The 12,188-nt window shown below is 45.4% G+C and overlaps 1 protein-coding gene across 7 annotated transcripts in view; it reads right to left on the bottom strand.

Annotated features, from left to right (window-relative positions):
• HCFC1 (host cell factor C1) overlaps nucleotides 1-11,273 on the bottom strand; it is a 60,114-nt gene extending 48,841 nt beyond the window's left edge. For 5 of the 7 annotated variants that reach the window (XM_040322946.1, XM_040322950.1, XM_040322948.1 and 2 more), the window contains exon 1: nucleotides 10,284-11,272. In XM_040322946.1, the coding sequence (XP_040178880.1) occupies nucleotides 10,284-10,473 (190 nt within the window). In that variant the 5' untranslated portion in view covers nucleotides 10,474-11,272. Of the gene's footprint in view, nucleotides 1-10,283 lie in introns of all 7 variants that reach the window. The other 2 variants (XM_040322947.1, XM_040322951.1) reach the window with 1 other exon arrangement.
• Nucleotides 11,274-12,188: the final 915 nt, after the last annotated feature.

Here is a 12,188-nt window from a genome sequence, read left to right as displayed (position 1 = left end):
TGAAAAAAATGCAATTTTTTTACTTTTTGCTATAATAAATATCCCCCAAAAACATATATATAAAAAAAAATTTTCCTCAGTTTAGGCCAATACGTATTCTACCAATTTTTGGTAAAAAAAAAAAAAAAAAAAAATCGCAATAATCGGTTGGTTTGCGCAAAATTTATAGCGTTTACAAAATAGGGGATAGTTTTATTGCATTTTTATTATTATTTTTGTTTTTACTACTAATGGCGGCGATCAGCGATTTTTTTCATGACTGCGACATTATGGCGGACACTTCGGACAATTTTGACAAATTTTTGGGACCATTGTCATTTTCACAGCAAAAAATGCATTTAAATTGCATTCTTTATTGTGAAAATGACAGTTGCAGTTTGGGAGTTAAACACAGGGGGCTGAAGGAGTTATGTTTCACCTAGGGTGTGTTTACAACTGTAGGGGGGTGTGGCTGTAGGACTGACATCATCGATCGAGTCTCCCCTATAAAAGGGATCACTCGATCGATGCGCCGCCATAGTGAAGCACGGGGAAGCTGTGTTTACATACGGCTCTCCCCGTTCTTCAGCTCCGGGGAGCGATCGCGACGGGGCGGCTATAAACGAATAGACACGCCGTCGTCCCGGATCGCTCCCCGAGGCTTACCGACCGCCGCATGTACGGGGGGGGGGGGGGTCCCAATCGGACCCCCGACCCACGTCAAGCAGAGGACGTACCGGTACGTACATGTGCCTGTCCGTGCCATTCTGCTGACATAAATGTATAAATAATAATGTATATAATAAATACATGAGGAGGTCGGCAAGTGGTTAAGCAGAGCTCAACCAAAAAGGGGAAGTTGCGCTTTAAACCCACCTCCGCCTCGTTTTGGCAGGTACCCGCTCCCACTCAGGCGATTCAAGCAGAAGTTCTCAACTCCCCCTGCCTGCAATCTTCTGAGACACGTCACAGGTCCCAGAAGATTGCCCAACCAATGAGGTGAGGTGACGCAGCGAGACTCGTGCATGTGGAGCCGCCACAGCTGGGTGCCCACGCTTGTAAGGCCGGCGAGAGAAGCGAGGGTTCAGGTGTCCACATCGCTGGATTGTGGGACAGGCGAGTGTGCGTTTATTAAAACACAGCTGCTATACTTTGTAGCTGCTCACTTTTAATAAAAAAAAATAAAAAAAAAAAAAAAAGCTGGAACTCTGCTTTAGGTGCAACATTTCATGCAACTACTCTACACCTGTTGAAAGGGGAAAATATAATTACATTTTTTTTTTTTAAAGGCAAATTACAAGAGACTATAGCAATCACTAGGTGCAATTTGACGTTAATCACTGGCATGCATGATGATTTGTAGGATGATTTAATGGCTGCTACAAGCTCACCTGTATGACAGGCCTAATGATTCTGAAGCATCAACACCGATTTGTTACCACACTAGGGCCGAAACAACTAATCGATTAATCGACAACTAACTGATTATGAAATTAATCGATTACCATTTTCATAATCGATTAATCGGCCAGTAACATAATGGGGTTAAAAAAACTAAAATTAGCCCTTTATAGTACAAAAAAGCAAATCGCTACTGTAAATATTACTTTCACTGTCCCACGTAAAAAAAATTAACCCCTTCAGTAGCGATTATTTGCTCTTTTTGTACTTATTTTTGTTTTTTAACCCCATCATGATACTAAACATCTCAGGCCTGGGTCACACCTTTGTTTTTTGGTGCTTTTTGCAGAAACACACTACAGTTCATTTACATGTTTTCCTAGGGGACACGTTCACATCCATGTTTTTTTTCAGCTGCTGCGTATTTGCAAAGGGCAAGGACTTTTTAATCCAAAACGGTGCCATTTTGATTTTTTTTTTGGTTTAATATACTTCAATGGTGAAGCTGCAGAAAAGCATGTAATGTGTTTTTGTGACAATTTGTGTTTTGTAATCTGCCCAAAAAAAAAAAAAAAACAATTAAATTTTTAATTTTTTTAAGGCTATTATCCGATTAATTGATTAATCGAAACAATAATCGGCCAACTAATCGATTACGAAAATAATCGTTAGTTGCAGCCCTAGTTAACTCCATTATTAAGTTACATAAAAGCCAGCATTGCTTTAGATTTGTTCGCCCTTTAAGTCTCGCGTCAGCACATGCAATTAACATGCATTAAAACCTAAAACAAATGCCCACAGGTGCTTAAAAGTACACAGATCTCTTCCATCGGTCATTTACCTTTGTTCCATTCATTTAAGCGAGTCTTCAAAGCACCAATGTTTATGACAACCAGTCAGGTTATTACAAGTCCCCCCCCCCCCCCACAACTAAGGGTACATCAGTGATGCAGAACTCTGTGTTCCATTTCCTATCAGTATTTTACACCTTATGGAAAACTTCCACTGCAATGTAAGGTATAGGTCCAGTGTGTCCGCTGTGGGTCCTCTGGGGAGATCTTGCCGTTATGGGAACACATTTTTATAGAATTTCAGCTTTAAATCTTCTGTCACCTCATCATGCCAGGAACTTGAGAACTTAATGTGTTAGAAACCAATTGGCTTCTAACCTATAGTGGAACTTCCGCTCATCTTTGACAGGTATTTGCACCCACTTCCGGGAGTCCTCTCTGAGGGGATTCTGCGGGTAGTGCGTCACTTCCTGCCCCCGCCCGTTCTGGGAAACACTCGGCTCCCAGAACACAACAGGGACCAGTGAGGACGGAGCTACGCGACTCGCGCATGCGCCGTAGGGAATCGGTCAGTGAAGCCGGAGCGCTTCACTTCCTGATTCCCTCACCGAAGATGGCGGTGGGGGCAGCAGATAGACGAGCGATTGCACATCCTCTGCTGCAGACGTCGCTGCACTCCAGAACAGGTAAGTGTCCGAATATTAAAAGTCAGTAGCTGCAGTATTTGTAGCTGCTGGCTTTTAATAGTTTTTTTTCCAGCGGAGCTCCGCTTTAAATGTGAACGGAACCCCAAATGCATCTAGAAAGCTTGTTTGAGGCCACCAAAATGCACGACACCCATGTACCATCATGCCATTTGGTGCACCGCGATTTTAAAAGTCGCATCTGCTATACTTTGTGCGTATCTGCCAGCACATTAAAAATGAATAGCTTGTCAAAAATACAACCCTTTATATAGACTTGTGAGGGAGGGTTAGAAAGAAACAAGTATTTTTAATAATCGGCACATTTTCTTGTGCATCAGTCATTACACAAGTTCTATTGTTGTGAGAGACACTAAATCACTTTTATAGTGCCATGTGACATTTTCTAATCAAAACCTTCACCAAAACAAACAAGAACTTGAGACAATGTTATTGTTTTAGAACTGTAAGCCATTACCGTAGTAAGGGCAGCCGTTTCCTCAGATTCAACGACCTATCAGAATTGGCGTTCCGTCACCGCCATCTTTCTACACCCCACACTCCTCCATAGTAAGGATACTCCGAGAAGGAGGAAAGCGGACATCTTGTTACACCCACCACACTTTTGCATTTTACACTTATTTTTAACAGGAAAGTGACTTTATATAGTGATATACTTGTACTAAACTCCATCTGACTGGTTAGATGTTGAATTTTAAAAGCCGCAAACGTCGGTCAGATTAGCAAACCTGTGAGATCACCCGGCTTGCTGCTGCTATTCAACATCATAACAGTGAGACGGAGTTCCAAGTACAGAATTTCACTATATAAACTCACTTTACTGTTAAATATAGGTTTCAAATGCAAAAGACCGGTGGGTGTAACAAGATGTCCACTTTCCCCCTTCTCAGTGTATCCTTATTATGGAGGAGTGCGGAGTGTAGCAAGATGGCGGCGACTGAACGTCACTTCCGTTACCAACACTATGATTGTATTGGTCAGGTTGTCTCTCCTGATGGTGGGGGACTGACTTGATGAAAGAGAGACTTTTTACACTAAATATGAATCATGAAGGTTAAAAAAAAAAAAAAAAAAAAAAAAATTGTAGCGCAATTCTCACCTGGTGCTGTCTTCCGTGCACCCCCACCATGCGCCTGCCGGTAATTAAGGCAACGGCTTTGCGGCCTTCACAGAAGGAAGCTTAGGCCTGCAGAAGGCCGCAAAGCCGCGCGATCGGAGACACAGGATCCTGTGTCTCCGTGCGATCGCGGCGGGCCCACGCTGGCCGGTAATTGAGGCAGCAGCTTTGCGGGCTTCTGCAGACCTAAGTTTCCCCGGGCGCTAGGTCACAATTTATTTTCAATTTCTTTTCGCAATTGCGACCGGATTTTGTCGAGCACTGCCATATAAGATATATTTACTGTACATGCAGCCAGCGACATCACCGGCGCATGCATTCTGAAGAAAGGGCATACCAGTGCTGTTCCTTCAAAACCCTGTGCCATAAAACGGCGAACTCTGAAGATGGAAACGCCTTCAGTGATGACAGCGCGCCACTTGAAGACTTAGTTTTAAAGGGGTTGTGAAAGGTAAAAAAAAATAAAAAATCATCCCCTAAATAGCTTCCTTTACCTTAGTGCAGTCCTCTTTCACTTACCTCATCCTTCCATTTTGCTTTTAAATGTCCTTATTTCTTCTGTGAAATCCTCACTTCCTGTTCTTCTGTCTAACTCCACACAGTAATGCGAGGCTTTCTCCCTGGTGTGGAGTGTCGTGCTCGCCCCCTCCCTTGAGGGGGCGAGCAGGACGCTCTCGATGTTGTAGATAGAGAAGGGAGCTGTGCGTTAGTGGGCGTCCTGATTCTCCTGCTCGCCCCCTCCCACTCCACACCAGGGAGAAAGCCTTGCATTACTGTGTGGTGTTACAGACAGATGAACAGGAAGTGAGGATTTCTCAGAAGAAATAAGGACATTTAAAAGCAAAATGGAAGGATGAGGTAAGTGAAGGAGGACTGCACTAAGGTAAACAAAGCTTTTTAAGGGGAAAAAATGTTTTTACCTTTACAACCCCTTTAAGTTACGTTTCACATAATGTGTTAGTATTTGACACATACAAGCACATTATGACATTGCATTTCATGTTGACTATGCTTCCAAGCCTGACAATATCCCTCCCATAGCATTCTCTAAAAACACAGACGATAAAACCACGTGATAAGTGCACAGATACAGTCTGCCTGGAACAACACAGCTGATCTAGCCCTGGCTGTATGCAGTCCATGAGACATGGAGGTTCATGTCTATGCATTTAATGCTTTTTACAGAAACACACTACAGTCCATTAATTTAACATGATTTCCTACGGGACACGTCCACATCTGTTTTTTTTTCTTTTAATAGACTTCAATGGAAGAGCTACAGAAAAGCATGTAGTGCATTTGCCACGATTTGCATTTTTTTTACTCCACTAAAGTATATTAAAAAAATAAAAAATGGACCCTCTTCTACTCTCCTACTTTTCCTTATTTCCTCTCTTTTTCTTTCTCTCTCTTTCCCTCTATTAATTCTTGAATGTACTTGTTTTCAATTTGCACTAGGTCATTTTAGAATCCTGTTTGCTCTTAAGGCTCCATTCACACCTAGGCGTATATACGCCTGAAGCGCATTTTACATTGCCCTCTATGGAGATGGTTCACATCACGCCGAACGCCTGAAGCTCAAAACAAGTCCCGGACCCTTTTTTTTTAGGCGGCTTCGGCATAGGATATGTGGACCTGGGGGAAGGCTGCATTCACAATCGCTGTGTTTTGGCGCCGCAAATCGCGGTACGAAACGCTGCAATTTGTTGCCGCAATTCGCGGGACAAAACGCCACGATTAGGTACGCCAAGGTGTGAATGCAGCCCAAGACTCTCAGGAGTTTTATACAGATCCCATGTTATGTATCACTCGGTATTTCTTTTTGATACTTACCCCACTTGCGTATGTTTCTATACTGGTATCTAGGCTCCTATAGGGGTTGGGTTTGTTTTTGTTTTATTTTCGTTCTTTTCTACACAAGGTACTGATATTGTGCGATGATTAGAATTACTTTTTTTGGAAACGGCATTTGTTTGAAGATTGGCCTTTGTATGTTGACTATTCTGCTCTTTTCTTTAATAAAAACATTGAAATATAAATAAAAATGTGTGCAAAAAAGCCAAATGTGCTGCAGAAGCAGATCAAAAAAGCAAACTGCATTTCTCTGTGCACAAATCTTAAATTTCTCCCAAATGTGCTCTAATAAAAGAGCCTAGATGTGACCAATTTGTAAATGCAATGAGCAACTGTCTATTAACTGTTGGGCTATTAATACTAAAGCAATACAGATACTCTGCAACTGCAGTAATGAAAAAAAAATGCAAAGAAGCCACATACATGCGGCATAAAGAAAGCTGATCTCTGTTGGAGAGGAAACACAGCTGCACCTTTTTTTACAGTTGAAATTGGCGCCTGGATCCTCAGCTAGCTAGAGTGACGACATCAGCAGCTTCAAGCCGATTGGTCACATGAGAACTCATTAGCCGATGCCTCAGCTATATACATGAGGGGGGGGGGGGTGGAGAATGTATACAAAAAAAATAAAAAAAATCTAGAAAGGCGTTTTGACAGTTCACTGATGCAGCAGAAGAAAATCTGGAGACAGATTGTTCACACCAAACGGTTTTATCTAGACCAAAACTATCCATGCAAAAAAGTAATCATCCATGACAAGACCAATTCCGATTATCAGCACCATGAAGGGAAAAAATAAAAAATGTAGAGTCCTCGCTTTGATACAATACAGAGCAAGACTGAAACATTGAACACAAAATGAAGGCGACTAATGTCTGCACTACTCATCTATTGTATCATGTTCAAAGTGTGACTTTTCCAATACACATCCACTAACTTGGATGAATATTTTAGATTTTATTGCCAAATTAAAGAGGAGGTTCACCCGAAAAGTTAATTTTTAACCTTAGATTGAGGCTCATTTTGTCAAGGGGAATCGGGTGTTTTTTTTTTAAATCTAAGCAGTACTTACCGTTTTAGAGAGCGATCTTCTCCGCCGCTTCCGGGTATGGGCTGCGGGACTGGGCGTTCCTATTTGATTGACAGGCTTCCGACGGTCGCATACATCGCGTCACGAGTAGCCGAAAGTCGGTGCGCAGGCGCCGCATAGAGCCGCACTGACGTTCGGCTTCTTTCGGCTACTTGTGACGCGATAGATCTTCTCCGCCGCTTCCGGGTATGGTCTTCAGAACTGGGCGTTCCTATTTGATTGGCTTCCGATGGTCGCATCACGAGTAACCGAAAGAAGCCGAACGTCAGTGCGGCTCTATACGGCGCCTGCGCACCGACTTTCGGCTACTCGTGACGCGATGTATGCGACCGTCGGAAGCCTGTCAATAAAATAGGAACGCCCAGTCCCGAAGACCATACCCGGAAGCGGCGGAGAAGATCTCTCTAAAACGGTAAGTACTGCTTTGATTTTAAAAAAACTACCCGATTCCCCTAGACAAAATGAGCCTCAATCTAAGGGTAAAAAAAAAAAATTTCGGGTGAACTCCCGCTTTAAGACACTTTGATCACAAAGCAAATAAAAGATAGGAAAACAAATACTAATCAAACGTCCAGAATCCATACAGCAATTGTTAAAATGACAGAAAAAAGTGAAGACTATATGAGAATTTAGTGATCAGATAAGCTGAGGAATCAGATGCTGTGGGGGGGGGGGGGGGTGCAAAGCTCTGGACACGGTTATATTTTACTTATTAAATACAAATGACAGCAGATAAAAAGGACAGAGTGCTGAAGGTTGGTCTTATTTTTTATTTGGAGGATAGATCCATGTTTACATTCACCCCTGTTGATTGGCTCACTACCCATCTGTGCCAAGTACTCACTACTCTTACATAAACAGAATACTTTTACACTTCCTTCCTTCCTTTTGGATTAGCAGACATTGGGGGAGATTTCCTCAAACTGGTGCAGCTGTTCATAGTAACCTGCGTCTTAACTTCAGCTTGTTCAAATAAACTTTGACAATAAAACCTGGAAGCGGATTGGTTTTCTATGCAGAGCTGCACCAGGTTCTGGAGGACTCTGGTTTTAACAAGTCTCCCCCATTGTCCATCATTGGGACTACACTTCCAAGCCCGACAATATCCCTCCCATAGCATTCTGTAGAAATACAGAAGAGAAAACCACGTGATTAGTGCACAGCTCCAGTCTATTACATCTGCCTGGAACAACACAGCTGCACAGCAGATCCAGCCCTGGATTGTGTGCAGCCGATGAGACATGCAGCGTGTGCCACCACTAGGGGGAGAGCGTGAGCTCCCACAGCCCCGACCCCCGCACCAGTCTTGGGTCCAAAACCCCGGCACCGCCCCCGTCCGATCGCCGTCTCCGCCCACCTCCTCGATCAACGTTTACGTCCTCCCCTCCGAGCGCCGCTCACGCCCCCCTTCTCCTGTGTGACGGCGCCCCGCCCTCTCGTCTGTCTCTGATCCTCCTGCTGGGTAAACCCGCCATTTTTCTTTGTGGATTTTAAAAAGCGCAGAAGTGCATCGCTGTGCTGGCGGGGAGGGGGGCGGCTGCATCTCCCCTGTCTGTGTCCCTACAATACAACCTCCAATCACCTGTACACAGCTCCTCCCTCCACATTCAGAAACACACATCCCCCGGGGTGCACTGCTGGGACTTGTAGTCCACCAAAGTTCTTTTTACCCAATCATCGGTCTTATACTAGCAATGCATGCTGGGACTTCTAGTCCACAGACTCCTAATCTTCCCAGCTGTCATATCAGGCGGGCCCGCAGTGCATGCTGGGACTTGCCTTCTTCCCAATCATCAGTGTTAGGCTGAGACTTGTAGTTCCTGCACACTCAGCTTAGTGTTATAACTGGCAGTGCATGCTCTGGGACTTGTAGTTCACCACCGCTGTCAAATCAGCAAACCATGGCATGCTGGGACTTGTAGTTCACCAGAAATGCCTGCTTATTACCCAACAATGCATTCCACCCCCCCATTCCAGGCTCCATTAACTCAGAATCTGGCTGAGCAAAGCATGCTGGGACTTGTAGTTCACCAGAAACTCATCCTTGCTGGCTAGCAAGGGCATGGTTGGTCTTTTAGTCCACAGACCACCCCCCCTTATCAAGCTAGGTCAACAATGCTTGCTGGGACTTGTAGTTCACCGGAAATGCCTTCTCTGCAGCAGTCTAACAATGCATGCTGGGACTTGTAGTTGACCGATCAAGCCACCCAACCAGCTCAGTGTTCATTTGGGAAAGCATGCTGTGACTTGTGGTTCACCAAAGGCCTCTTTCCAATCACCCCTCCCCCCCCCCCCCCCCCATTCCCAGCTATCACTTCTGTACTAAACAATACATGCCCACTGAACAGGAGGCCACATGATCAGCTCAGTGAGAACCCAGCGGTGCATTCTGGGACTTGTAGTTCACCAGAATTGCCTTCTTTCCACCTGGCTAAGGATGCATTCTGAGACTTGTAGTTCACCAACCTAATCAGCTCACCGTTGGACTACCAAGGCATGCTGTGACTTGTAGTTCCCACCTTCTCCCCAATATAAAAAAAAACACCAGCTGTCACGACCACCGGCTCCAGGTTCCATTAACTCAATGCCAGTCTAATATTACATGCTGGGATTTGTAGTTCACCGGCACAACCAGCTCAATGATAGGCTAACATTGCATGCTGGGATCTGTAGTTCGCCAGTACAGTACACGCTGGGACCTGTAGTTCACCAGTACAGTACATGCTGGGACCTGTAGTTCACCAGCACAATGCCAGTCTAACAATGCTTGCTGGGATCTGTAGTTCACCAGTACATGCTGGGATCTGTGATAGGCTAAATACATGCTGGGATCTGTAGTTCACCAGTACAATGCCAGTCTAACAATGCATGCTGGGACCTGTAGTTCACTAATACAGTGCATGCTGGGACCTGTAGTTCACTAATACAGTGCATGCTGGGACCTGTAGTTCACTAATACAGTGCATGCTGGGACCTGTAGTTCACTAATACAGTGCATGCTGGGACCTGTAGTTCACTAATACAGTGCATGCTGGGACCTGTAGTTCACCAGTACAATGCCAGTCTAACAATGCATGCTGGGACCTGTAGTTCACTAATACAGTACATGCTGGGACCTGTAGTTCATCAGTACAGTGCATGCTGGGATCTGTAGTTCCCGCTCTCTCCTCCCCAGCTGTCAGGCCCGCCCGCCGGTTCCAGGCTCCATTAGGCAGAGCATGCTGGAACATGTAGTCTCCTGGAGGCCTGATCTGTATAATAAAGGTCTGTCTGGACTGTAGCCGTAAAGCAGTGTGTAGGCCGCAGAGCGTGCCGGGACTTGTAGTTCCCCTCCCTCCCGCACTCACCGGTGTTGTAGACATGAAGCTCGTCCACGATGCCTTCGTTGCCTCCACCGAACACCACGATCAGCTCCTTGATGGCGACAGCCCGGTGTCCATGCCGGGGCCTAGGGACCGGGCCCGACCAGCCCACCACTCGCTTCCAGCGGGGCTGCAGGGCGGCGGAGGCGGGAGTGACGGCCGGGGAGGAAGCCATGCTGACGGGGTGTAGGATTGAGTTTTGTGGGTGGATAGTGTGAAGGAGGTGAAGGGGGATCAGAGGCCTCCGGGCTGGATAATAATAAAAGCTGTGGGGTGATAAAAGGAGGAAGGCGGGCTGCGGCCTAGCCGGCTCTCACTGAGGCGCTGATCCCTCCATGGGAGCCGCCATTTTATGACGGCGGCCGGAGAGAGAAAACAAGCCGCCTGTTGAGTCCTTCCCGCCCCTCACTCCGGCTTGTGGAGCCCCGACTGCCCCCCGCTCCGCTCAGACGATCCGCCTTCTTCTCTGTCCTCTCCGATCCGCTCTTTTCTCTCAAAGCCGCCCGGGAGACGCGGAGCTGAGGGAGTCCATGGGAGCCGCCATCTTGTGCCGTCCAAACAAACCAATAAAGGGAGAATCAAAGATGGCGGCGAGCGGGGCGACAACACACCGACACCAACCTGACAGGGGGAGGGGACACGGGCCGCGGCGGCGCCAAAAATCCGGGAGGGGGGAAGTAGTTATGTGAAGAGAGGGGAGCGCCGGAACCGAGGAAGCGGCTAGTCCGCCGGTGATGGAGGAGAAAAGTGAAGGCTCCACCCCCGCCGCCACCGCTTATCTCCCTGAACCGGGCGGATCTGAGGGGAAAAACGGCTAAATAGAGCGAAGCCGAGAAGCACCCGGGTGAGGGCAATTCAAAAACAGTGAACCGTCGGGGAAAATCGGTGAGCGAACGCGGGATAGGGCACCGGAGTCTCTTTTCACGCCTCCCTGGGAGCCGCCATCTTGTCAGCGACCGCCTCCCGTCTTCCTCCTCCTCCGGAGACAATAAGATGGAGGCGGGGACTGCGCCGCGCGGTGTGGTGAGAGAGAGGGGGCGGGGCGGAAAGACGGACTGCGGCCTGTGTGCAAAAATCACCTTCTATACAACGGAGCTGACAGAAAATCTCCTAATCCTATATTACATGACTAAATGGAATAAAAAGAGAAAATAAAATATACATTTTGATATACAGTCATACGTTGGCTTGTGAAAGATCAACTTTGATAGAACTCTGAGAGGAATTTTCCTAAAAAAAAAAGAACATATTCTATTTATAGAATAAAATACAAAATAATATATTTTTTTTATATATATATCACAAAAACGTAATTGTTCCACTAATACAAAATAAAATACAAAATAAAAAATATATATATTATATATATATATGCAAGACATTGTCCCAATAATAATTAGCATATAATAAAATAAACAATATAATAATACAATCTATATATAATAATAAATGAAAAATATAATAAAAAGAAAATAATTTCCTATATATATATATATATATATATATATATATATGAACACTGTGTATAATTCGCTGCAGTATTCTATACATTTACAGTCTGAGGAGGCGTACAATGTTTGTCAATACACCACACCATGTACTACGGTGTGGTGCATAGACAAACATTGTACTCCTCCACCTCAGTCTGTGTTAAAGAGGAAGTAAACCCTCTTTTTTTTTTATTTATTTTTTCCTAAAACACCCTGCAAGACAAAGGCATAATGAGCTAGTATGCATATGAAGTACTTATTTGAGATCAAAGCCCCCTGCGATGCTCGTTGCCCTCCTCCGTCGGCACCATCTCTCCACGAGTGACTTCCACATATCGCGGCTCCGGCGCTGTGACGTCACTCCCACACATGCGCACAGGTGCCGCCACTAACGGCATGA

Source organism: Rana temporaria, chromosome 9 (assembly GCF_905171775.1).
Source record: "Rana temporaria chromosome 9, aRanTem1.1, whole genome shotgun sequence".
NCBI classification, from domain to species: domain Eukaryota; kingdom Metazoa; phylum Chordata; class Amphibia; order Anura; family Ranidae; genus Rana; species Rana temporaria.
The sequence above is the reverse complement of the archived record's forward strand: the minus strand, read 5'-3'. Positions and strand labels throughout refer to the sequence as shown.